Below are 27,104 nucleotides of genomic sequence, written 5' to 3'. Positions count from 1 at the left end.
ATGTATGTTGCTGGAGTAAAGTTTTCCCGAGAGCTGGATAAAATAGACCTCATTGACAAAACTCGGGAAATAATGTGTTATCAGAGCATGCACAGTCTTACTGCGCTGCGATAACCTAGGAGTAAATATAGTAAACAGTGGTTTGTATTAAGTGGTGGTTTATCAAACACTATCTGTAACTCTGTGTGTGTGTATGTATGTATGTATGTATATATGTGGTAATACAGCAAACTCCAATACACAGCAGTTACAGCAGGAAATGGATGAGAGAGAGACACTCCAGCAAAAGTCTTCCTGTCAAGTTTCCGACGTATGGGCTTTTCAAGTGACTCAGGCATTGTTTACCTTAAAAGTCCTTTATTGGCCTAATACACTGGCAAATGCTTGCTTGAAGTAAGCTGGAATCTGAAATTTCTGCCCCTTGCACAATATATTAAAACACAATTCTCTACCTTTCTAATTTTGTCATTAATCATATTCTCCAATTAATTTAAAGAATTAGTTTCTCTTCCATTAGAAAACCCACCAAGGCCTTATCTTCTTTAGTTAGACAGATGGCCTTGAAGGTGCAGTCCTAGTCATCCCCCCTCCCAACCTTAAACCAAAACTTTTAAAGCAATACACAAGTTTAACATATGAAATGTCTACTTCATCTCTTGTCAAGCAATAACATTCGATGTTAGCAGCGTTGACACTTCCCTTTTATACTCAGGCTCCTAAAGAGATACAGACCCTGCTTGCTTTTAAAGAGACACAGAGACCCTGCTGAGTCATTCCTATCATTGCATCATCCACCTTATATTACATCAGCTGGTTAGCCTTTAAATCAGAGGTCCCCAACCCCCGGTCCGTGGACTGGCACTGCTCCGCAGCATGCCAGCAACCGGGCAGCACAAACAAGGAAAGCTCCATCCTTGGGATGCAGGCAGTATTCAAAACCATACCCCTTCTGGCCCGTGGAAAAATCTTTCTCTATGGTACTGGTCTTTGCTGCCCAAAAGGTTAGGGACCTCTGCTTTAAATAATTATCCCGATATGTGTAATCATAGAAGGCTATGGAAATAGGAAATTATAGATCTGCTTTCATTGCAGCTCATGATGTTCTTAAAATGATCTTGAAAATAATTTTCATTAGCACAGTTCTTGCAGTAAAGTATTGATTTCATTTTGCTTGCAAAGTATAATGATAATAAGTCAGAAACTAAATTGTTGCAAAACATCTTGCATTGCATATCAGTGTTATCTAGATTGAAATCATTGTTTAAAGCATTTATGAAAACTGGAAGCATATTTCCATGAGAAAAGTTCATTCTTATACAGATTTAAATGTAAAAAAGTTGAAGGGATGATGCAGTAACGTTCTGCTAAGAACATTAAGGCTTTTTAGTGGGGATTAATGTTCATTTTGGTGATAGACTACACTTTTTGATAGCCTATTTATATTCTCACAAAAAGAGTATTTCTAGCTGTCTCCAGCTATCTGTCTTTCAAATCTGTTGAGGCTCAGTATTTAATCATTTTCACCCAAGTTGGCTTACAATAATGCACTTTGTACTTCTACATGTTTGGAAAGTACCCAGTTGAAGAAAGTTGTAGTGCATTTAGTATTTTCCAGATGCTTGTGCCAGGTAGCACTTAAATCAGGAACATAATAAAATTGACAATTTAATGTCCTCCGATGCTTTCAAAGCTTGTTTGCAGGTCTGATGAATTATTCAAGGATCTGAAATGCTTTCAAACCAGCTTTTCAAGGAGAACTAATGCAAGGAATTGCTTTATAGTGAATGTACCTCTACTTGACAATCATATGGCCAAGGTACCTTTTTAAGTAGCAACACCCCAGTTGAAGCCCTTTTCAAGAGAGCTGATACTATCTCCCATTTGTTTCCACTCTAATCCAAGATTGTTTTGTTCCCTCATACCAAATACTTTCTTCACAAAGACATGTTAAACCACTTTCATATTGTCAGGAAAATTACAGGGATGGATATATGGTATCCTTGAAGTTATCAGAAAGTAAGTTAAACTTGAAGAAGACATTACTTTTAAATATATTGTCACTTTTAAATTCATCTTTAGCTGAATGGTACAACTTTTGCTTGTCTCTATGATAGTTTTATTGTACCTTTTGCCTTGAAGAGAGGGCACTCTGATAAATAAATCTATTTTTGGATGCTTCAGTGAGCTGCTTTGGATTTTATACTCCTATTTATTAAAGCAGGGTTTCTCAATCTTAGCAACTTTTAAGATCTGTGGACTGCAACTCCCAGAATTCAGTATAGTAATAGCAATAGAAATAGACGAAGGCAGATATTATAAAATAGCACAGACTTATATACAGCTTCATAGTACTGTATAGCACTCTCTAAGTGGTTTACAATGTCAGTATATTGGCCCCAACGATCTTTTACCGATTTCGGAAGGATGGAAGGCTGAGTCAACCCTGAGCTGGTCAGGATCCAATGCCTTGCCATGGGCAGAATTAGCCTGCAATACTGCATTCTAACCAGTGTGCCACCACAACTAGTATGTTCCAATATGCTGGCAGGAGAATTCTGGGAGTTAATGTCTTCATGTTTTAAAGTTGCTAAGGTTGAAAAACACTGTATTAAGGTATTTCTTTTTTTTAAAGTTTTATTGATTTTCTAATTTTACATTTAAGTATTTAAAAAGCAATGTGGCAGCTGTGTTAATCGATAATTCAACAACATACAAGTATCTTTAGTACAAGCCTCAAACTACAACGTTAAATATTCCCTCTCTTTTCCCCTTACATTTATCAATAATTTTAAGCTTATACATATCCTAGTTATTTTAACATTCAGTCTTTCTAGACAATTAGTTTTTCCCAATTTTTAGTTTCCCGTTAATATTCAGATTTAACATTTAATATTTATAATTTCCATGTTTTAAATAACCAAAATTCCCTTTATCACAATTCATCAAAAAATCTAATGTTCAGGATACACGTCTTATCTGTTTAGATATATTCTGTTACTCACCATCTTACATCAACTAATTAATAATACAGTATAACATTCTTATTTTCTATTAATTTTCAAATGTCTTAGATTTAGTAACCAAAATTTCTCGTTTCAAGATTAAATACCTCCTCTCTCTTTCTCTTAATGTCTACTATCTCATATTTAAGCTAGTACAGTTTTTATTATAACAACTAAGTAAAAACATGTTTTTACATTTATCAATAGATTTTTAGTTTATATATATCTTAATTACTTTTACATTCAACTTTTATAAACAAATTAGTATTCAAATTTAACTTAATATTTATACTTCCAAGTTTTAAATGACCAAAGTTTTCTTTATCTCACCTCATAACAAAATCTAGTATTCAGTGTATGCATCTTATCTGAGTATATTGTATTTTAATTCTAAGTAATAAGTCAAAAACTCAATTTTCCTCAGCCTTATTCTAGCTTTCTTTCTTTGCCAACTCGCCTTCCATATCCGTGCTTTTTAGTCATCAAATAGATCTCCCTCTGTTATTATATATATTGTTTGAAATAAAAAAGGCCATCCGGTCGCCTTTTTTTTTGAACGGCTAACAAATCGTCGCTATTTTTCCATCTCGGCATGGTTGTCCTGAAATGTTTATCTTCCCTTCGATCTGTTCTTCTTCTTGATCCTCAGATTTCTTCTGGTTTATATAGAAAGACTTTTCCTTTTTCCATGTTGACAGTCCCTTTTCTGGGTTTTCCATTGACTGTGTTTGTTGATCAGTTGAATCTTTTATCATACTATTTAATTGTTCCACTTCTATTATATTCTGTGTAGTTGATTCTTTAGTTATAATCAAAGTTTGGGTTCCTATATCTAGGCTGACATCTTGTTCTTTTCTGTAGCTTCTTATTTCATCAGTAGCTGTAAGGATAGTTTCATAAATTGCTTTCAACATAAAGACAATCTGTTCCTGATCTTCATCTATGTTCTCTTAGTAGTATATTCCAACAACAACAACTTTATTGATTAGTCCTTGGGCCATATCAAAGTGCAAAGTTCCAGCAACAAACTGTCACCAAAACTTGATAAAAGCAATCCAAAATGGAATTTGATAAAATACAATTTAAAATGGAATTTGATAAAATACAATTTAAAATGGAATTAAAATAAAATACAAGTTAAGATGAAATAGTAATAAAATACAATCTAAAATGAAATTGTAATAATGTACAATAATTTAAGATATAGATAAAATATGATAACATTGTATTTCGGAGTCGCCCTTGCAATCTACCCCAATCAGTCCCACATATGCAGATCTTAACTGGATCATTTTGTTTAAATACTGTGCTACGTTAAATGTTATTTTCAAGTTCTGACTGGACATAAGGTAAGTTATTTTGATATGGGGATCCCAATGGGTCATTTGTTTGGTATATAGACCAAGATACCTGTCTCTCACCCTCTTATACAGACAACAGTCAAATAGGATGTGAGCCAGGTCCTCTACCTCTGCCGCTCCGCAAATGCAGAGACGCTCATTGTACGGTATAGCATGAAATCTCCCATATCTGACCATTGTGTCAAGCTGTTCAAATCTCACTCTCGTAAATATCTCCCTAAGATGTTTTGGGAGTTGTAACTTGAAATAACTGTCCACTTGAAAAGTACATTTGTATTTACTCAGCCATTTCAAGTTACCCACCTTACTAAGGATAGCTATATCAGCTTGTGCTTCTATATCCTTAATTCTTTGGGCAACTCTTTTTTTAGATTGTTCTCCTGTTATGCAAGAGACAGGAAGGCCACAGCTTCTTACATAATTTGTTAGTTTGGTGATCCAGGAAATTTGTGATTGTAGTTTTATTTGCTCTAGTAGGCATAATTTGGGGAGTCTTATCAGTCTCCATTTCATTAACTTTGCACCAGTAGTTATAAGCTCTAATTTTAGATAATGCATGAATTGTATGAATTCCCAATTCAGCTCTAACTGCTGCAGCAGATGTTCTTGGATCTACACCCAAAATACATCTCAAATGCTGGGACTGTGTTTGTTCTAAAACTGTGGTTGAGTAAAGACCCCAAATTTCTGCTCCATACAAGAGCATTGTCGTAACCTTAGCCTTATAAACCTTGAGTAATGGAGCTAGGGACCCTGGGTAACTATGGTTCTTTAGTTTGAGCAATAAATTCAAACGGGCTTTTGCTCTAAATGTACTCCGTTGATGATGGCAGGCCCAAGATCCAGTCTTGGAAAGTAGTATATTAAATTAAAAGCTTTACAATTAGAGAATAAAAATGGTTTTGTCATTGAGTATAAAACACAGCTGGGCTTCTCACAGCTGATATCTGCCAAGGTGCAAAAGTCTTGGCTTCAAGCCAAGTCTCTTTTTAGGCAATAACAGGTTGTAGTATCAGGTTTAGCCACAAGATGTCGCTCATACCAATTAGGATTTTTTTTTTTAAGTCCAAGATTTTTATACTTTGGGCAGCTTATACAGGTGGAAAAAATAGGATTGAAGACAGGTTCAGATCTCACCCAGTCTCATCTGCGTTGCTTTATAGGTGCCTGGTAGTAAGTTTGACTTTGGCTGTCTGCAGCCAAATTTCTTTGGCCGGTCTTTCATCCACCAATTTGGAGGGCTGCCCTGGATTGAGTGGAAGGGCTACCGCCCTACCACGATCAAGTGGGGATCCCCTCCTTGCTGGTTGCCCCTACAGGGTGACTTTCGACCCTTTCCAGGGTCCCCCAGCAGTGCGAAATCAGACGTGGAAGATGGACCTTGCCTTCCAGTGTCTGCAAACCGGAGGTTTGTATTAAGGTATTTCCTTGAGGATTCTTTAGCTAAGAGTTCCATTCCCCCTCCATTATATTTGATGGACAAGGACTTTAGAGAGCCTGACCAGTGCATGAAGGAGGACAGACCCGTTAATGTCCATTTGTCATGAGGATTGTTTAAGTGCCATTGTGTCCTTCAGGAAGCAACTTGGCAAGAAAGAGTTATTGAAGACAAGCCTTCGGGCCGATGTGCATAAGATACCTGGTTAGTTGCTAATGCTAACAATATTGTAATACCTAAGCCAGACCTGCAAACCTGCTTTGAGTTTTGACTAGGTGACATTAGAAACCTTTGACAAAGTCATGTGGGCTTCTTATCGATAGAATAAGAGAAAATTAGGTTAAAAGAAGGGAAGTAGAAGGAGTGTTTACTCTCAAGATTGGGTTTTGAACAATAAATTGTATTTTTGAAACCAGAGGGCTGAACTGATTTTGTCAAGTTAAGTTTAACTTAAAGGCCTTGTTTTATAGAAGGCAAAAGAAGACATATTTTTCCATTATGAAAGTTCTTCCAAAGGGATGTGATACAAAGATTCTAAAAGCTTTGCAGGCTTTCGTTGCAATTCTGACTCCACACAAGTTTTAGTTAGTAGTTTGGGACCAAAGTATTTAAGATATTTACATTCCTCAGAAACTCCCCAACATAATCACCATGTGAGCTTCATTTGTTTGAAGTACCTTTTGTCTGGGATAAATTGGTACTCTTACCCGATCACCTTCTGCTTTTGTGCTGACTTCCCTGTCTAGGGAAGTCAGATAAAAAGATTGCCCCCAAAAAGTAAGTTTATTCATTGACATTTGGTCTCATTCTGTTTTGTGGCTTGTCTGTTCTCCAGGATACTCTTACTCTATACCATCATATCTTCTTGGAATATGTAAACCAAACAAGAAATGTGGTGAATGAAAAATGCTCTGGGATGGAATCCTGGCAAATCATCGCATCAACAATGGCTGCTACCCTGCTGATTATGAAGATATACATGTTTCTTTTCCAGTCAGAAAGTAAGGGTCACATCTACTTCATGTGAGAAATCTAACACTGCACAATGCTTTTGAGTATCGTAATAGTGTACTATTTTTAATCTTCATGCATAGTTTCTCCACCCCAGTAATTCTTTGATTGCAATCTAATCCCAGAATTAAAAGATATGAAATAGCAAGAGAGGAACACAAGGGCATATGTTCATATTCATATACATGCCATATTTTATTGAAGTGTGATCAGACTGGTTACAAACAATGTTGCTACCCCTTGTTGTAAACAGATAATTAGAAAGTATTGCAGCAGATAAATTAAGCTGTAGAAAGAAAACGAGACTTAAATTTCCATCAAACATTTTAAATGATTAATTTAATTAATTTAATATACTTGCTCTTAGTAAGTAAGTCTTACTTACTTCTTAGTAAGTCTTGTTTCCACTGGTTATAACTTTTCTTTGCAATCACTCTGGAGAAACAAGAAAAAGCCATGAGCCAGACATTCAGATGAGTTTTCTTATTGAGTATCTTCAATGATTGACGTAGATTTTAAAAAAATTACGTTAAGGCAATGTGCTGATTAAATATACTTTAACATCAACAGTGTGCATAAGGATGGGATACATATTGTATTATTCAGTGCAAGAAATTAGCTGTCTTCATTCCCTTTTATATTTGACATAACTTTAAAATATTAAATATCTGCCTGTTTTGCTATATTTAAACAGTATTATTTTAGGTGCATAAATATTTATGTGTTGACTATATTACTGCTAAAATTAGGTGGAGGAGCTCAATTACAGCATCAATAACATGGCCAGGTGTTGATTGTGGGAAAGATAAAAAAACGTTCATGTGCAAGGTGCAAGTTAGGCTAAAAGAAGAACAAGTCAGTTTCCGCAATATAATGTTGAACATGTACCCATCATTTTCAAGGAGAACATCAGGAATTGCTTTGAAGTCCTGAACCTCGTTGGTAGAGAAGGATAGTAACTGTTGAATGAACTTAAATGAAATGCTTAAGGATGAATTTTGAAAGAGGCTGCCAGAGATGAAGAAACAGAAGAGAACAAACTGGATGTCACACCAAACTATGAAGATTGTCAAGAAGTGAAAAGAAGCTAAAGCACAGGAAGACAACATTCTTCGGAAGAAACTTAACAGTTTCAGAGCGCTATTAGAAAAGGCAAGAAGCTGTATTACAACATCTGTAGAGACACTGAGCGTAGAAACAGATATGGAAAATCAAGGACGGTCTTTCAAAAAATAAATAAATCTCTGAACTCAGGAGGTTCCAACCCCAAGTTGGCATGCTAAAGGTCAACTTCAAGTATGTACAGACAAAGATCACTTGGAATCAATCAAGGTTTTTGAACAAGCTGTGCCAACAAATCTAGGGACTGATACAGGAGCCAAGAGATCGGGAAACTTTAATTGACATTCAAATACACACACACACACACACACATACAGTTAACAGAGTATGCAAACAACCATTCAATATTCTGGCAAAATGATACTTCGAAATCATCCAACATACATGAAAAAAGAGATACCAGTTGTTCAAGCTAGCTTTAGAAAAGGCTGGGGAACATGAGAACTTTGTTTCTGATGCATGCTAGATAATTGAGAAAGCTAAAGAATACCAAAAATAAGTCACTATATGCTTCAGTGATTATAGAAAGACCTTCAAATGGGTCAGTCACGTCAAGCTGTAAAATGTGCTTAGAAAAGTGGGAATCCAAGTTCATCTCATTGTCCTCATGAGACAGACACACACATAAAAAGAGTGAGACACGCCTGTATACTCTCTCCTTACTTATTCAGCTCATATGTTGAATATATATTAAGGAAAACCGGATTGGAAGAAGATGAATGTGGTTTTCAAATTAGAAGAATAAATACCAATAAGCTATGCTAATGACCCAACTCTTATAGCTGAAAATGCAATGGGTCTGCAACATTTGTAATAAAGGTTAAAGAACGTAGTGAAAAAATGGGACTAAAATATACTTGTCAGTCTGGTTTTCTTTATAACAATCAAGCATAATTGATAATAGCAGTAGCACTTAGACTTACAGTTGCAAGCAAAAGTATGTGAACCCTTTGGGATTACGTGGAGTTTTGCATGAATTGGTCCAAAATTACTCCAGATCGTTGTGCAGGTCTGATCTGCAACTACAGGAAACTTTTGGTTGAGGTTATTGCTGCTGAAGGAGGGTCAACCAGTTATTAAGTCCAAAGGTTCACATACTTTTTCCACCCTGCACTGTGAATTTTTCCATCTTATGTTCAATTGAAACATGACAACAGCTAACGTTTGTGTAGTATTATTTTAAGCAGACTGTGTTTTTCTATTGTTGTGACTTACATGATGTTAAGAGCGTATTTTATGGCCAATTCATGCACAACTCCACGTAATCCCAAAGGGTTCACATACTTTTTCTTGCAACTGTATATACTGCTTCGTAATGCTTTACTGCCCCCTCTAAACAGCTTACAGAGTCAGCATATTGTCCCCAACAATCTGGGTCTTCATTTTACTGACCTTGGAAAGATGGAAGGCTGAGTCAACCTTGAATCGATCAGGTCATAATGAAGATACTGGAGTGATAGTTTCTGTCTTTTTAAGACCAGCCATCAATAACAAAGAAACAATAGTCAAGAAATACCCTGCCGACCAGGACTAGGTAAAACAGCTAAGAAAATCTTAGAAAAAATATTAAGGTCATGTGATATGTCTGTATCTACAAACATCAGAACAGTGCAAGCCGTGGTAGTCTCTGTGGCACTCTATGAAAGTCTGGAGAAGACTTCTGAGAATATTGTGGAGAGCCAAGAAAATAAATTGATCATTGAACAAATCAATCCAGAGTTCTCACTAGAGGCACAAATGAGGAGGCTCAAATTACCTTACCTTGGGCACATTTTACCCTTACCCTTACCCTAACCCTACCTTTATGGAGAAGGCTTTAAATGCTGGGAAGGGTAGAAAGAAAAAGAAGTGGTTGACGAACAAGAAGGTGGATGGACTCAGTTAAAATTTCAGCAATTGCACCATCAGAAGATCTGAAATATCTGAATTTCCAATGCTAAGTGAGTCCCACGTGATTTAACAACCTTCCCCCCATTGTTAAGTGGATCACAGCAGTTGTTAAATTAATCATGTCACTAAGCGAATCTGGTGTCTCCCTATAGACTTAACGGAAGCCAGCTGGGAAGGTCACACATAGCGACCCTCGGGGTGCTGTAACCGACGAAAATAAATGCCAGTTTCCAAGCACTTGAATTTTGATCCATGACTGGGGATGCCGCAACAGTCATAAGTGCGAGGACTGGTCATGAGCCAGTTTTTTCAATAACTTTGAATGGTTGCTACCTGTACATCAGTTTGCACGATAGTGGAGTATTCTTTTCTGCTCTAATTTAATAGTATCCACAAAAGATTTAAATTGTAAGCTTGATTTGTAGATGCCCACAAATCTGCCTTTCTACCTTTTCTGTCAAAGTTTTACACATTTTATGTTGTGTGCCTCAGAGCTGTTTTCCTTTAAAAAAAATCTATTTTTTCTTTTTCCTTAGGTTTAACATCACGATTTAAAAAATGGTTCTTCAGATTTATACGCAAGCTGCCCATCATTGGTAATATTGTAAGTTTTAAGCTGCTTAATAAATTTTAAGATATTTTGAGAATAGTTTGGACATGATCTATCAGTGCTGAATGAAGCATTCTACTTTAAGTATGAATTCGTAGCCAGTTTAAAACCAAGCAAAATTCAATTCACCATTGATTCCTTTTTTATTGAAAAGTTTTACAGTACATTTTAAGTATACTCCCTTCTTTTAAAATATTAAATGGCTTTAATTGCCATACATTCCTTTCCAGTCTAAGAATATCTTTATATGTAGTCACATCATGTTTAAATCCCAAACTTATATTTTCTATTGCATGTTTAGGTATTGCCCAAAGTGGTATTTTATAATTTAACTTATATTGATATTTTTTCCAAACTCGCAACAGGGCGTACCTTAGTATATGTGTCTTAAAAACATTATCCACCTTTTTATCATACAATAAATATGCATGCCATCCATATAATAAATCACATCCCTCAATATTCAACAATCTTCCTTCTGTTAGATTAAACCAATTACTAATTGATGATAAAGCTGCAGCCTCATAATATAATTTAAAATTGGGCATTTTAAGACCACCTCTTTCACGTATATCTTGCATTATCTTAAGTTTTACTCTCGGTCCTTTCCCTGCCCAAACAAATTTATTAATACCTTTCTGCCTTTCCTCCAAATTTGAATCTTTTTTAAGTATAGGTATCATTTGAAACAAAAATAAAAATTTTGGTAAAACATTCATTTTCACTGCTGCAATTCTTCCCAATAAAGACAATTGTAATTTTCTCCAGCTATCTAACTGTTTTTGTATTTTTAACCATAACAATTCATAATTATTTTGATATAATTTCACATTTGAAGCTGAAAGATATACCCCCAAATATTTAATCTTTTTAACTATTTCAAATCCTGTTAATATTTCTAGAACTTCCTTTTGTTCTGCAGTCATATTTTTAGACAATATTTTAGTTTTTTTGCCTATTTACCTTAAATCCAGAAACCTGTCCATTTTGCAAAATTATTTCCATTAAATCTATTACTGATTGAGTCGGTTGACTGAATGTAATAATCAAGTCGTCTGCAAACGCTCTCAGTCTATAGTCTTGATCTTTAATTTTAACTCCCTTTATTTTGTTTGAGTCACGTATCTTAATAATATTTCCAATGTTAAGACAAACAGCAATAGTGACAATGGACATCCCTGTCCTGTACCCTTTTCAATTTTACAAGCTTCTGTTAAACTACCATTAATTATTATTTGAGCTGTTTGTTTCTGATATATTGCCCTAATAGGTTGTAAAAACTTATCGCCAAACTCCATCTTCTCTAAAACTTTAAATAAAAATTGCCAATTCAATTGATCAAACGCCTTTTCAGCATCCAAGAAAATAAGCGCTGTAGGGACTTGATTATTTCTTTCCAAATATTCTAATAGGTTTACAATATGTCTCACATTACTCTTCATTTGTCTACCACTTATAAATCCTGTTTGATCACTATAAATCATTTGCTGCATAACCTTCCTTAATCTGTTTGCTAAGATCTTTGCAAATATCTTATAGTTTGTATTTAAGAGCGATATAGGTCTATAATTTCTTGATTGGGTAAGATCTTGATTTTCCTTTGGAATCAACGATATGAATGCTGTTCTCCATGATGGAGGCGCTTCCCCTCCAGATTGAATTGTCCTAAATAATTCTTTTAAAGGTTCCACCAACTCTAATTGTAAACTTTTATAATAAATGGCTGTCAAACCGTCTGTTCCAGGTGATTTACCCACTTTTAATTGTTTAATTGCTAAAATAATTTCTTCAGCAGTTATCAGTTGGTTCATCCCTTTCCTCTGCTCCTGTGTAAGTATAGGGATATTCACTTCTTGTAAATACCTGTCTATATCTAAACCTTGAGTTATATTCCTTGCATATAATTTAGAATAAAATTCACTAAAAGCCTTCTTAATAAGATTTTGCTGAAACATCTCTTTACCCTTGTATTCTATCTTATCTATGTTACGTGATTTTTGTTTTTTCCTTAACAAATAAGCTAACCATCTACCTGGATTATTGGTGTTATAAAAAGTATTATGTTTGACATATCGTAAATTAGTTGCCACCTGATCTGCCATCAGCATATCAAACTGCCCTCTTAGTAAATTAATTGCTTCTTTCAACCTTTTATTAGATGAATCCAAAATAAAAGCCTTCTCTTTCAACTTTATTTCCTCCTCTAATTCTTTATGCTTATATTCCAATCTATGTCTATATTTATTATTCAAATATATTAACACTCCTCTCATATAAGCTTTACTTCCATCCCAGACCACTTCAATGGGTGTACCCTTATGCATATTTATAACAAAAAATTCTTTCATTTGTTTTTTACATTCTTCCAAATTTTCTTCATATCTAAACAAGTTTTCATTTAACCTCCAAGATCTCCTATCTCCCTTCTCCTTGTCCAATTCCATCCATACTGGACTGTGGTCTGATAAGGTTCTTGGACATATCTTGATCTTCTTAACCCTAGAAAAAAATCACTAGTAGTTAATACAAAATCAATCCTAGAAAAGGATTGATGTCTATCAGAAAAAAAGTAAAATCTCTTTCATCCATGTTTTGTTCTCTCCAAACATCTCTCAGTTCCAAATCGTCTGTCATGTCAAAAAAGGATTTAGGCAATTTAGCATGATTTGGTATACTTTTAAAAGGTCCTTTTTTATCTTTTTGTGTATCCAGCACTCCATTCCAATCTCCCATTAAAATACACGATTTATAATCCCATTGAATTATTTTGTTGTGTAAAAGTTTATAAAATTCTCCTTGCTGTTGGTTAGGTGCATATAGTCCAATTAAAAGTATTTTCTTTCCTTCTATTAAGAGTTCAATTATAACATATCTTCCTTGTTTATCTGCTTCAATTAGATTGGCTGTCAGATTCTTCTTCACACAAACAACTACACCATTTTTCTTTTCTGGAGCAGATGCAATAAACTGTATACCCAATCTAGAGTTTATCAAATATTTTTGATCAGCTACACGAATATGCGTTTCTTGCAAGCATATAATGTCATTATTAAATTGTTTCAGGTACTCAAATATTTTCTTTCTCTTTTGCGGTGAATTTAAACCATTAACATACCATGTCAGAAACTTTGTCACCATCTTTTGCGACTTGAAGCTTTCGGAGCGTATCTTGCAGATTCACAAGCACCTGCTTCTTTGGTCTCGCTCCTCCCACTGCTTCTGTATTAGTAGATTCTTGAGTTGTAATTGTAGAATATTGTTTCTGTTGTTGTTGCTCCTTGCGTCTAGTCACTGCTCTTGTCACTCTTTGAGCCCTTGGATCTTCTAATGGGACCAAGGGCTGCACAATTTCCAAAGTTTGCTGTACTTTTGAAATCAGTGAGGTGATTTCTTCATCTCGCTGTGTACCTTCCAATTGTGTCTGTCGCACTTCTTTTTCCTCTCCTTTTAATTTCTGGGGATGGCGGTGAGCCTGCCTTCAGTATATTACAATAAAAGTCTCGGGCCTTAAGAACTGTATTAAGACGATACCTTGTGCCAACATAATTCACCACTATCCCGGTTGGTATCTCCCATCTAAACTGAATCTGTCATTTTTTAAATTCATCTGCCAGAAAAACAAATTCTTTCCTTCTTCTTAAAATTTTTGAATTTAAAATTTCAGAATTTTAATTCTGAATTTCTTTCAGAATTAAAACCTCTTGATCAGCCACTTTAAATCTGTTATAAAAAGCTTGAATGATCGTATTTCTGATTGTCCTCTTTGTAAAATAAACAACCACATCCCTTGGCAATTTTCTTTGCCTAGCAATCCAAAAGTTGACGCGAAATATTTTATTTATTTCCAATATAACATCTTCAACTCGCCAATCCAAAATAGGCGCCACAACTTTTGCTACTATTTCCTCCAAATTTTCTTGTGGATTTTCTTTCAGACCTCTGATCCTCAAAGCAAACTCCATATCCATATATTGTATCATCACCATCTCATCATCGATTTTTTCCATTTTATTCTCAGCTTCACTGACTTTGGCTTCCAATATCATATTATTTTTATTAACTTCTTCCACACAATCATCCAGATTCTCAATACAGACTGTCAGTCCTTGAAGTGCCAGCAAAATATCCTCTCGTATTTCTTTATTTTTCTCATTAATAAGCTCTGCCACTTGCTCAGATATTTCTCAGATTGAAGTTTTAAAGCATCTTGTAAATCTTTCAATGGTAATGTGGGTGCAGATGCTGCAGGGGGTGGCATCAGTGATTGAAGACCAGATTGTTGAACTGGTGAAGCCCCTGCACTTTTAGAAGCAGGGAATCTAGGTGCTTTGGAAGCCATTTTAACACCCAATTAACTTTCGATTCTCACTTTCACTTTTCCGCACTAATTGCAACTTTGTTGCTTCACTGTCAAATAGCCAAGTCTCTTAAATCATCTTAAAACCAACTTCAAATGTTTTAAACAGAGTCTTTTACAACTTTTAAAAATCCTCTTTCTGTCTTCCCCTTTACTTTTATTTTATTTTCCTTGTTCTTTTGTACTTCATGCTTTCTCTCAGAAGTTATTTTGGTGCCATCTTCCTCCCCTTCATTTAAGTTAAACCGGAGTTAAAGATCATATACTTACTGTTTCTGTATTTTCCCGCTCAGCTCTGCCTGCGCCCAAGTAATCCAAAATACAATGTTACAAGCAGGGATGGTTGCAGCGTCCTGTTCTGTTTCAAAGCCTTGAAACAGAAGAGTCCCGAGTCCAGAGTTAATTCAGGCTCCGAGGGAGCTCTCACCCTTCAACCCCCAGATTAAGTTCTGGTGGTCTAGGGGAGCTCTACCTCTTGCCTGAATACTCATCTCCCCTCTTCTCCCGAAGGGGGGATTCCCAAACCGTGAAACAGCGGATCGTCGCTGTTTTTGCGGTTTAAACGGAACAGCGGGGCTGACGGTCAGAAATGACCGCCATCGACGGAACCTTGCCACCTGGAAGTCCCTCCATTGATTCTTTTCTTTCTCCTTAATAGTCTTACTAAACAATGGAGTACCTAGCCAATGTCTGTGTCTTCATATGATTTGCTTCATTGGTAAGTGATTCAGAGGGATCCTTGAAGATCCCTGAGCATTTATAGAGAACATGGCAAAAGAAGGAACACAGACTTGCTTATTGATTGAGTGCTGAATTTATACCACATGCTCATGGGCTGACACCTTCCACTGAATATTGAAAAACACTGAAGATAAATTAACATTAGGGATGCGGTGGCTCAGTGGGTTAGGACGCTGAGCTTGTCGATCAGAAGATCGGCAGTTTGGCGGGTCGAATCCTGAGTGCCACGTAGCAGAGTTGAGCGCCTGTTACTTGTCCCAGCTTCTGCCCACCTAGCAGTTTGAAAGCACGTAAAAATGCAAGTAGAAAAATAGGGAAGGTAACAGCGTTCCGTGCGCCTTTGGCGTTTAGTCATGCCGGCCACATGACCACGGAGACGCTGCTGCCTCGAGGGAAGAGCGTCGGACGGGAGCCGGCAGGGAAGTCCTGCGTGCGCGTGTGTGTGCAGGACTTCCCTGCCGGCTCCCGTCCGACGCTCTTCCCTCTTGAGGCAGCATCCCCAAGGACTCCTTAGGAGCCGGGGAGCGATGCTGCCTCAAGAGGGAAGAGCGTCGGGCGGCAGCCGGCAGGGCAGTCCTGCACACGCGCGCACTCCCCACCTGCTAAGGAGCAGCCGGGGAGTGCGCGCGTGCGCAGGACTGCCCTGCCGGCTCCCGCCAGACGCCACCCACTGATTTTCCGGCGTATAAGACGACTGGGCGTATAAGACGACCCCCCCAACTTTTGAGGTGATTTTCATGGGTTAAAAAGTCGTCTTATACGCCGGAAAATACGGTAACTGTAGTGAAAAACGTATGGAGAAATGCACAATATTTATTCTGCATAAATCTTAAACAATGCAAGTTTCAAAGAAGAAATGCTTGCTCAATAACATGGATTATGTCTTAAAATCACCCTGGGAGGGTGTTGTCTACACCTCACAGGGTAGGGAATTTCACAGTGGTAGTTACCAGGTGTTTTTATCTAAGTCTCCTGTTCTTGTGGCACCATTATTAATGTCATAAAGGATTCATGGAGTCCCTCCGTGATATGATGTGGAAACCATTCTATTAGATACACAAGACATAAGCCATAAAGGCATCTATGGAATGAATCAATTTAAAATTTGACCTCCAAAAATTGTGAAAGCAGTGCAGCTGAGCCAGAATAAGTATCACAAGGAACACCCACCAGAAACCTGACCACAGCATTCTGGACCCATTGCAATGTTCTGGTTTCTCAATGACATCCACACAGAAGGTGGACTGCAATTGTAGTATGAATCATGGAGGGCAAAGTAGTCGTATCCAGGAAGAGGGAATGTAATGCAGATGTCGCTCGTCTTTAGGAACCATCTGAACTTTCAGAGATAATGTGAAATTGAGAAACAGTCCCAAGAGGTGAACCTGCCCTTTCAGAGGGAGGGCAATCCTATCTAGAGCTGGTAACTCTCTCCCCAATTAAATAGTATTAACTTCAGCCAAAGTCCTCTGACCTGTCTGAATTCAGCTTGGAACTATTATACCTCATCCTGACCACAATAAGGCCAAGCAAACGCTAACTATGAAGGCTGATCCATTGGAAGAAGATGGAAAAAAACAAAAGTATATGGGTATCATCCATGTAAAGTTGGAACTTCACAGGTTCTTTTAAACCTACATCCAATTTTATTGACTTAAGCATAAGAGATCCCTCAAAAGCACTTAGACCCTGGGCAGTTAGATTTTTATACCACCCTACAAGTGTTGGGAAGTTGTTTTATTTTGGAAAAATATTGACGTTATAGAAGTGCAGTATACAAAGTGATCTAAGGGAATACCCTGATTGATGGTATCAAGAGCTACCATGGAATCCAGAAACAAGGGACACCCCTGTTGTGTTCCTTTATCAGATCCTTCATCAAGGAAACCTAGGTTTTTGTCTGTGTGGTGACCTGTCTTGAAAATCCATCTGAAATGCATCTGAATAATCAGTGACAACCAGGAATAGCTGGATTTGCTTCTGCTAATACTTACATTTGGACTGGCTCATTGAAACTCAACAGGAACGACATTGAAGCATTATAAAAAAAGATCAGACAATTTCCAGGTGTAATTTCTGAACAGCTAATTAAAGAGAAAGTGTACCTCACGCTGGCAAAGGCTGCAATAAATAGAAATTTCATTTCATTTTACATTGCATGCTTTTATGTGAGGTAATCATTGATCAGCATTTTTCAACTTTATTGATTCAGTGTACAGGAAAAAAAGGAGAAAAAGAACAACGCATGGTTTCTCTGAAGGTAGGAATTCTGCAGAATATAACTTGCTTTCAAAATTAATCAGCTGTGAAATCCATGATGAATTTTCTGCAAGAAACGTTGCTGAATCTGTACATAATAGCCAAAAATTACCCATATAATTTTGTTGCTACAATGCCTAAACTTTTCAGCATTGAGGAAAGCAAGTACATTTATATTAACACTGCAAACAAAAGATACTACATTAAAAGTTCAATGTTTAATGTAGTTATTTAGTTTCAAACAAACACTTTTGTTTTCTTAAAATGATTTGGGGAAATCATGAATTGGGGAATGAATTGAAAGCTTACTGGAAACTGTCAGTGTTGCCATAAAGCAAAAAGATTCTTTTATTTTATGGATTTAGACCATAACATTCTTGGATTCTTCAGACAACATTCAAGAAGATGTAGGATTCCTCACTCTACTCCTCAGCTGAAACGGGACTCTGTTCTTGGTGCTCACCGCTGTAGGTCTCTTTCCAAGTTCAAGAATTCTAAATAAACTTGGAAAGCTCTTGAAGGAAGCATGTTGAAGACAGGGTGAAGTATATGCAGAGAATTGCTGAAGATCTACTTTCTCAGCTTTTCCCCTAATTACTGGAATGTGACAAATTCTAGAGACGTTCCAGTGAATCATTTTGGCAATTGTGCTGTGTCATTATTTATAATAAATTCATGCAATGTTCCTGTACAGGCTGAGTATATGATTGATTGCAGCCATATATAGGTAGTCCTTGACTTATGACCACAATTGAGCAGAAAATTTCTGTTGCTAAGCAAGGCAGTTAAGTGAGTTTTGCCCCATTTTATGATCCTTTTTGCCACAGTTGATAAGCCATATGGTTGTTAAATGATTCCAACTTCCCCTATGGACTTTGCTTGTTGGAAGCAGACTGAGAAGATTGCAGATAGTGATCGCTTGACCCCAGGACGGTGTAGGTATCATAAATACATGCCAGTTGCCAAGCGCCTGAATTTTGATCATGTGACTATGGGGATGCTACAATGCTCATAGGTGTGAAAAACAGTCATAAGTCATTTTTTTCAGTGCCGTTGTAAGTTCAAACAATCACCAAATGAATGGTTGTAAGTCAAGGACCTTGGTGGAGCAGTGGGCTAACACCAGCTGCCTGCAGTGCAGGTTCGCATCCCACCAGACTCAAGGTTGATTCAGCCTTCCATCCTTCCCAGGTAGGTAAAATGAGGACCCAGATTGTTGGGGGCAATTAAGCTGACTGTAATAATGCCGCTTGGGGTGTGTGTGAAAAGCCCTAATAAGCAGGCATATATATAGAATGAAGGCTACTGCTAAGTTTGTAAGCTGCCCTGAGTCTTCGGAGAAGGGCGGGATATAAATGGAATTTAAAAAAAAGGGACTGCCTGTAACTCAATTTGATAAATAGTTAACAAAAACCCTAAATGCTAAAATGAAGTTCTGTAGCAATACATGCATTGAGGTAGTCTTTTCCAAGCTGGTGTCTTGAACTACGGCTGGACTCCAGTTTCCATACAGTTTCCATATAGCCATTATAGCTTGGAATTATGTGAATTGTCGGCCACAAATCTACTAACAAAGCAAACAAGCCTTATTGATCGTCTTTTTTTAACAAAAGATCTGCAGCTAAAGGGTGCCTTTGATTTAAAAAGATCCACTTTATTGGTACTTTTACGTGTGCACTTTGCCGTTTATAGATACAGGAACAGATTTCTAAGACTTTGGATGAAATGTCTGCCAAAATGCCCTTTTTGCAACACCAGAAAAAGTACTTCCAAAGCCTGCCAGCAACAGGTCTCAGCCAGCCAGAATTGTTGAAGAAGATGAAAGAATACAGCACATTAGGTATGACTTTGAGGATCTACTGGAATGTGAAAAAAATCTGTTCCTTAACCAGTTCTGTCATTATAGATCTGGATATGAGAAAGATATGGTGTTATCTGATAACTGATACAGAGGCCCTTAAGTGGATGTCAAAAAAATTAAATCTGATCTGTTTCCATTGTGCTATTGACTACTGCCTCTGATCCTCCCAAATTATAATAAGTATCCTTGGTTGGATAACTCTTTAATTGTGTCTGATACCTTCTGAAAGTGATCTATCATTGCTTTAAGTGTTCAAGAATGTAAAAATAGATTTACCTTTCCTTGCCTTTCCCCAAGGTCAGTTGTAAAAAGTAACCCTGTTAGTTGCATGCTGAAGGTGTAGCTCAGGAGTCTTCAAACTTGGCCCTTTTATGACTTGTGGACTTCAACTCCCAGAATTTCTCAGCCAGGCACGCTGGCTGAAGAATTCTGGGAGTTGAAGTCCACAAGTCCTAAAAGGGCCAAGTTTGAAGACCCCTGGTGTAGCTGTTGGGTGTGCCCTACATAAATTTGCTCCCAAATTCCAGCTCCCAGCTCTAAACATGGCTGGGCATTCTAAGCTTATCTATAGTTAGAAGACTTAGTTAATTAACTAACTAATCTAGTTAATTAGAATTAGAACACAAAAGACCAGACTCTTGTTTCAACCAATAATTGGCAAAGCTTTCAGAAATGCGTATGTGTTAAATTGGTTTACCTAGGATTAAGCTGCTGCTTTTGCAAATACAGGAAGCATCAGCATGACAAACTGACCGGTTATTACCAACTAAGATAACGTGGAACCAGAAACAAAATATGGCTTTGATTTCCAAAAGAGCTTTGATGTTATGAATCAGCATTTTCCCCCCTGTATTCTTAGGTAACGTACATTGGGAAGACCGCAAAGTATCTGGGACCGTGTACAGTGGGGATGAGAAACTCGTTAATCTGCTTGTTAAGGTAATACAGCATCAAACTCTTGGATAATTGCCTTATGTAATGTGTGTGTATAATTAAAAGCTGTATCAGTGCATTCCAGATGATGTTGATTGGGTTCATTGCAATTATATTCCATTGCAATTCAATAACTCTTGATGGCTTATATGATACCAACTGTAGAAAAATAGTCTAACTTCCATGGTAATGTCTGAAAATGCTGATAAAGTAACAGTCATAAAACTCCAAGCCGAAATAAGGTACAAAATAATTGAAATGAAATATTAGAAAAGTAAAAGAAAATAGAAACCATAATGTATAGGGGTCCAGTGGTCTCTAGTGTTATTTCCTTTCTAAGATTTATTCAGAGACTTAGTTTATTTTTACTAGAGCCAACAATAGATACAAATAAAATAACAGCGCTGAATATTTAGCTACTTTATATCTTTAGCGGCATATGAGTATAAACTGCATTTTCTTATCTGAAGTTGGTATGGGATACAAAAAAACCAGTACCTCGTCACGAAAAGTAGTTATAAGAACTAGAAATGGACCTTCATATAGTTTTGTGCCATTTACATTTTTTAAGTTAATGTTTCATATCTTTGGGTTGCTTAAAATAATGATCGTTGCATAAAATCTAGGATTAGGGATGATGAATTGCAGACCTCCAGATGCTGTTGGACTCGCATCAACCCCGTCAGATGAGTGTTGCTGTCTAACAATCATTGAAGTGCTGCAGTTTTTCCTCACCCTAAAGCGCTTAAGTCAGGGGTGTCAAACTCAATTTCATTGAGGGCCACATCAGCATGCGGTTGCCCTCAGGGGGCCGGGTGGGTATGGCCAGGGTGGGCGTGGCTAGAGTGTGTATGGCCTACTGGGTGGGCGTGGCCAGCTCTACATCGTTTGCATCAAGGGTGCCTATGGGGGCCTGGGCAGGAGTGGGACAGATCTGAGGGTCTCTGGCAGGAGGAGGGTCTCTGGGCCAGGGCCAAGGCAGTGGGGGCCGTTCCTTCACTGTTTCCAGGATGGCTTCACAGGCCACATGAAACCACTTCACAGGCCGGATCTGGCCCCCGGGCCTTGTGTTTGACATGTCTGGCTTAAGTAATAGTGTATTGTTTCAGCTTTGTAATAGCAGGTAGCCTGCAGAGGAATCTGAGAAAGGAAGTTGAGAACACAATTGTGATGCAAAGATCCAGATAACATAAACGACCATTTTATTAAGATTCAGTTTCAGGTGCTTATAATTTCAACAAAACTTTGATGGGTTTTAAAAATGTAAAGAGGAAGACATTGGGAACTGACTAAGCGGTCAAGAGAAGCAGAGCTCAGTTTTTCTGCTGGTTGATTCAAGGTCCTCTTAAAAAGAAGAAACAGGGGCGACATGATAGCAGTATTCCAGTATTTGAGGGGCTGCCACAAAGATGAGGGGTTCATGTTATTCTCCAAAGCACCAGAGCGAAGGACAAGAAACAATGGTTGGAAACGGAACAAAGAGAGAAGCAAACTAGAACTAAGGAGAAACTTCCTGACAGTGAGGACAATTAACCAGTCGAACGAACAGCTTGCCCCCAGAAATCGTGGGCGCTCTTACTGGAGGTTTTTAAGAAGAGACTAGAGCAGACATGTCAAACACAAGGCCCGGGGGCCGGATGTGGCCCGCGAAGTGGTTTCATGTGGCCCGCGAAGCCATCCTGGAAACAGTGAGGGAACAGCCCCCACTGCCTTGGCCCTGGCTCAGACACCCTCCTTCCGCCAGAGACCCTTAGATCTGTCCCACTCCTGCCCAGGCCCCCATAGGCACCCTTGATGCCAATGATGTAGAGCTTGCCACGCCCATCCAGTAGGCCATATGCACTGTAGCCACGCCCACCCAGTAGGCCACGCCCACCCTGGCCATACCCACCTGGCTCCCTGAGGGCAACCACAATGCTGATGCGGTCCTCAATGAAATTGAGTTTGACACCCCTGCACTAAAGAGTCTCTTTTCTGAGATGGCATAGGTTGAAGACCTCCAAGGTCCCTTCCAGCTCTGCTCTATAGTCTAGTGTAGTCTAGTCTAGTCTAGTCTAGTCTTCTTACTTCTTCCCCAGGAGTGCTTGGGACATACTAACAACAAGGGCAGCATCCCCATGATCATGTTATCAAAATTCAGATGCTTGACAACTGACTCGTTTATGAAGTTGCAGTGTCTTGAAGTTGTGTGATCACTTTTCGCGAAGTTCTGACAAGCAAAGTCAATGGGGAAGCCAAGATTCAGTTAACAACCTGGTTTCACTTGACTGTGGAAATAAAGGTCGCAAAATGGGACAAAATTCATTTAAGGACTGTCTTGCTTAGCAACAGAAATTTTGGGCTCCGTTGTGATTGCAAGTCGAGGACTATCTGTCATTCTTTGTGAACTGAAAATGAAAAGAGGTTGCTTTATTCTGTATATAAAGTGGACAAGAACAGCTTTATGAAGGAAAAGGAGTTGCAGAAGGAAGGAATGGAAGTGGCAGCATAGTTTCAAGGGACTATTTTTCTTCCTTCAAGGTCTATGAGGAATTCGCATGGAGTAATCCACTTCATCCAGATATATTCCCAGGAGTGAGGAAGATGGAAGCAGAGGTTGTGAGAATGGCTTGCACACTTTTTCATGGTGGATCTAGTTCATGTGGAACAGTAAGTAAGAGGACAAATGTCACCATAGTAGCCTTGTCCACTTACCTTTAAGGCAGCTACAGCTTTTATATACATTTACATGTTAAACAATCCATAGACAATTTCATATTTTCCAGGATTTGTTTTCAGAATATCCTCAAAAAATTCTGGCTTTTATTTGTTTGTTTGTTTGTTTGCTTGTTTGTTTGTTTGTTTTATATACCGCCCTTCTCCCGGAGGACTCAGGGCGGTGTACAGAGCAATAAAGTAAGAATACAATAAAGCAATAAAGTTAGAAAATTTTAAAACCCAAATCCATCAGGCCAGGCCGGCTTGTTGGAATAGATAAGTTTTTAGATCACGCCAGAAGGAGCGAAGGTCGGGGGCCATCCGGATTTCAGCTGGTAAGCGGTTCCAAAGGATTGGCGCACCCACCGAGAATGCTCTCCCCCTGGGGGTCACCAGCCGGCATTCTCTGACCGGTGGCACCCTGAGGAGGCCCTCTCTGTGGGAGCGCACAGGACGGAGGGATGTTGACGCTGGCAGTAGGTGCTCCCGTAGGTAATCCGGACCCATGCCATGTAGGGCTTTGTATGTCATCACTAGCACCTTGAATTTCACCCGGAAGGCAACTGGAAGCCAGTGCAGCTCACGGAGCAGAGGTGTAATATGGGAGTATCGGGAGACCCCCAAAAGCACTCGTGCAGCTGCACTCTGCACCAGCTGAAGCTTCCGAGTGGTTCTCAAGGGCAGCCCCATATAAAGAGCGTTGCAGTAGTCAACACGAGAGGTCACAAGTGCATGGGTGACTGTACGCAAGGCATCCAGGTCCAGATAGGGTCGCAGCTGGCGCACCAGACGAACCTGGGCGAAGGCCCCTCTAGTCACAGCTCCTATATGATCTTCTAAGAAGAGCTGTGAATCTAAGAGGACACCCAGATTGCGAGCCTTATCTACAGGGGGTAATAACTCGCCCCCGATATTAAGAGATGGAATAATCTGAATATCCTGACATGCCAGTATGTACAGCCATTCAGTCTTGTCCGGGTTGAGTTGAAGCCTGTTCCTCCCCATCCATTCCCGGACCGCTTCCAGGCAACGGGACATCACGTCAAGGGCATCACTGATGTGGTTTGGGGTCAAGATGAAAAGCTGGGTGTCATCAGCATACTGATGATAACCCACTCCAAAACCACGGATGATCTCACCTAGCAGCTTCATATAGATGTTAAACAGGAGAGGTGAGAGGACCGACCCCTGAGGAACTCCATAAATGAGAGGCCTCGGGGTCGATCTCTGGTCACCCGCCAACACCCACTGTGAACGTTCCAGAAGGTAGGAGGAGAACCACTGAAGAACAGTGCCTCCCACTCCCAATCTCCTGTGACGCCGCAGTAAGATACCATGGTCGATGGTATCAAAAGCCGCAGAGAGGTCTAATAGGACCAGGACAGAGGAATGACCCCTGTCCCGAGCCCGCCAGAGATCATTCATCAGAGCGACCAATGCCGTCTCCGTGCTGTGTCCGGGCCTGAAACCTGATTGGTACGGGTCTAGATAATCAGTATCTTCAAGGAACAGAGGAAGCTGATGCGCCACTACGCTCTCAACAACCTTCGCAAGAAAGCAAAGGTTGGAGACCGGGCGAAAGTTGTTTAAAACAGCTGGGTCCAGGGAAGGCTTTTTGAGGAGGGGTCTCACCACCACTTCTTTCAAGGCTGCGGGGAAACTGCCCTCTTTCAGTGAAGCAGTTACCACTGCATGGATCCAGCCTCGTGTCCCATCCCGAGCCGCATAAACCAGCCAGGAGGGGCACAGGTCCAATAAGGATGTAGTGGAGCTTAGCTTCCTCATGATCCTTTCTACCTCGTCCAGAGTCACAGGATCGAACTCTTCCCAGATAACATCAACAAGACTGTCCATGTTCTCATCGTCAGACTCTGCCCATTTGGAATCCAGACTGGTCCGGATCTGAGCGATTTTGTCCAGCAGATGTTGGCTAAATTCCTCAGCACGACCCTGCAAGGGATCCTCCTTCACCTCTAGATTAAGGAGGGAGCGGGTCACCCTAAACAGGGCGGTCGGGCGATTATCTGCGGACGCGATAAGGGCAGCAAAGTAATTAGACCTTGCCCTCCTTAGCGCCGCGAGATAAGACCTCGTAAAGGACCTTAGTCGCGATCGGTCGGATTCGGATCGGCTGGATCTGCAACAGCTCTCTAGGCCCCGTCTCTGCCGTTTCATTTCCCGGTGCTCCGTAGAAAACCATGGAGCCCACTGGGATCTGCAACGGGTCAGGGGCCGCATGGGTACAACTCGGTCGAGTGCTTCTGTGGCTGCCTTTTCCCAGGCTTCCACCATGGCACTGGCCGAGCTATGAGCAAAGGAGGCAGGTGGGGGGCCAAGTGCTGTTTGGAACCGCCCAGGGTCCATTAGCCGCCTGGGGTGGTACCATTTCGTTGGTTCAGTAACCCCACGATGGGGAGTGGCAAAGCGGAAGGTCAGCCGCAGGAGATGATGATCTGTCCATGACAGGGGCGTAACAATTGGAGAGCCCCCACCCAGATCATCTAACCACTGTCCAGATAGGAAAATCAAATCGAGCATGTGTCCTCCTACATGAGTTGGGCCCTGGATTATCTGTGTCAGGTCCATGGCCGTCATGGAAGCCATGAACTCCCGAGCCAACTCAGATGATCTCCCCAGGGATGGTAAATTGAAGTCACCCAAGATCATAATTTTGGGGAACTCAACCACCAGTCCCGAGAGGATGACAAGAAGCTCGGGCAGGGCTGCTGCTACACGACTAGGTGAAAGGTACACTAGCAGCAAGCCCAACTGAGCCTTAGGGCCACATCTAAGGAGGAGAGACTCACACCCGGCTATTTGGACAACAGTGGCCTCTCGCGGATACAGGTTCTCCCTCACCGCTACTGCCACTCCCCCGCCTCTACCCTGAGCCCGAGGCCTGTGTAGCACCCGGAAACTGGTGGGCAAAGATCTACCAAAGGGACACCACCCTCAGGTCCTAACCAGGTTTCCGTAATGCAGGCCAGATCCGCATGTATTGTATTTTGTATTCTGAGTTGGTTTAGCTGCGTGAATTAATTCACCATCTAATGCACCGTGCTAGGCATTACAGAAACCTGCTCTTGGAAACATTCTCTAACAAACTGGTTGTGCACCATATTTCCATCAAACTGTATTGCTGCAACTAAAGAGTTGGCCAAGAATGCCAAAGGCAGCTTGATTGCTGTGAGTGTGTGGGAATGTTATTTGTTGTCTCTTCCAAGCTGCAAAGTGCTGACCTAATTAGTGTCCTCTTTTTTTGAGGGAGATGCTTTCTAGAGAGAATTGACTTCTAGCAACTGAAGTTTCTTTGCCAGTGTTTTCATAAGTGGTTTGTCCTTGCCTCCTTCCTAGGGCATTGCGAAAGTATCGGGCCCAAGGTCAATCAGTTGGTTTTGGACTAACTCGTAGCTTCCTGGTTTCTAGACAGTTGCCTTAACCACTACACTAAATAATACAATTTAAAGTTAATGTTCAAAATGATTATGATGTTCTTCCATTGAGGACCACTCGGAGGCTTCAGCGGGTGCAGAATGCAGCCGCGCGAGTTGTGATGGGAGTCTCCCGATACTCCCATGTAACACCTCTTCTCCGCGAGCTGCATTGGCTTCCAGTTGCCCTCCGGGTGAGATTCAAGGTGCTGGTGATGACCTATAAAGCCCTAAATGGCATGGGCCCGGATTATCTAAGGGAGCACCTGCTGCCAGCGTCAATTTCCCATCGTCCTGTGCGCTCCCACAGGGAGGGCCTCCTCAGGGTACCGCCGGTCAAGGATTGCCGACGGGCGATCCCCAGGGGGAGGGCGTTCTCTGTGGGCGCGCC

General features: G+C 39.8%; 1 protein-coding gene across 1 annotated transcript in view; it reads left to right on the top strand.

The window, feature by feature from the left end:
* SGPL1 (sphingosine-1-phosphate lyase 1) overlaps positions 1-27,104 on the top strand; it is a 64,995-nt gene that overhangs the window by 12,526 nt on the left and 25,365 nt on the right. The window contains exons 2-6 of the mRNA XM_083364787.1: positions 6,637-6,802; positions 10,361-10,428; positions 19,484-19,631; positions 20,512-20,591; positions 23,106-23,234. Coding sequence (XP_083220913.1) covers positions 6,637-6,802; positions 10,361-10,428; positions 19,484-19,631; positions 20,512-20,591; positions 23,106-23,234 — 591 coding nt within the window. The remainder of the gene's footprint in view (positions 1-6,636; positions 6,803-10,360; positions 10,429-19,483; positions 19,632-20,511; positions 20,592-23,105; positions 23,235-27,104) is intronic.

Source organism: Vipera ursinii (genome assembly GCF_947247035.1).
Source record: "Vipera ursinii genome assembly, chromosome: 5".
Classification (NCBI taxonomy): Eukaryota; Metazoa; Chordata; class Lepidosauria; order Squamata; family Viperidae; genus Vipera; species Vipera ursinii.
This window is presented reverse-complemented; position numbering and strand designations above follow the sequence as displayed.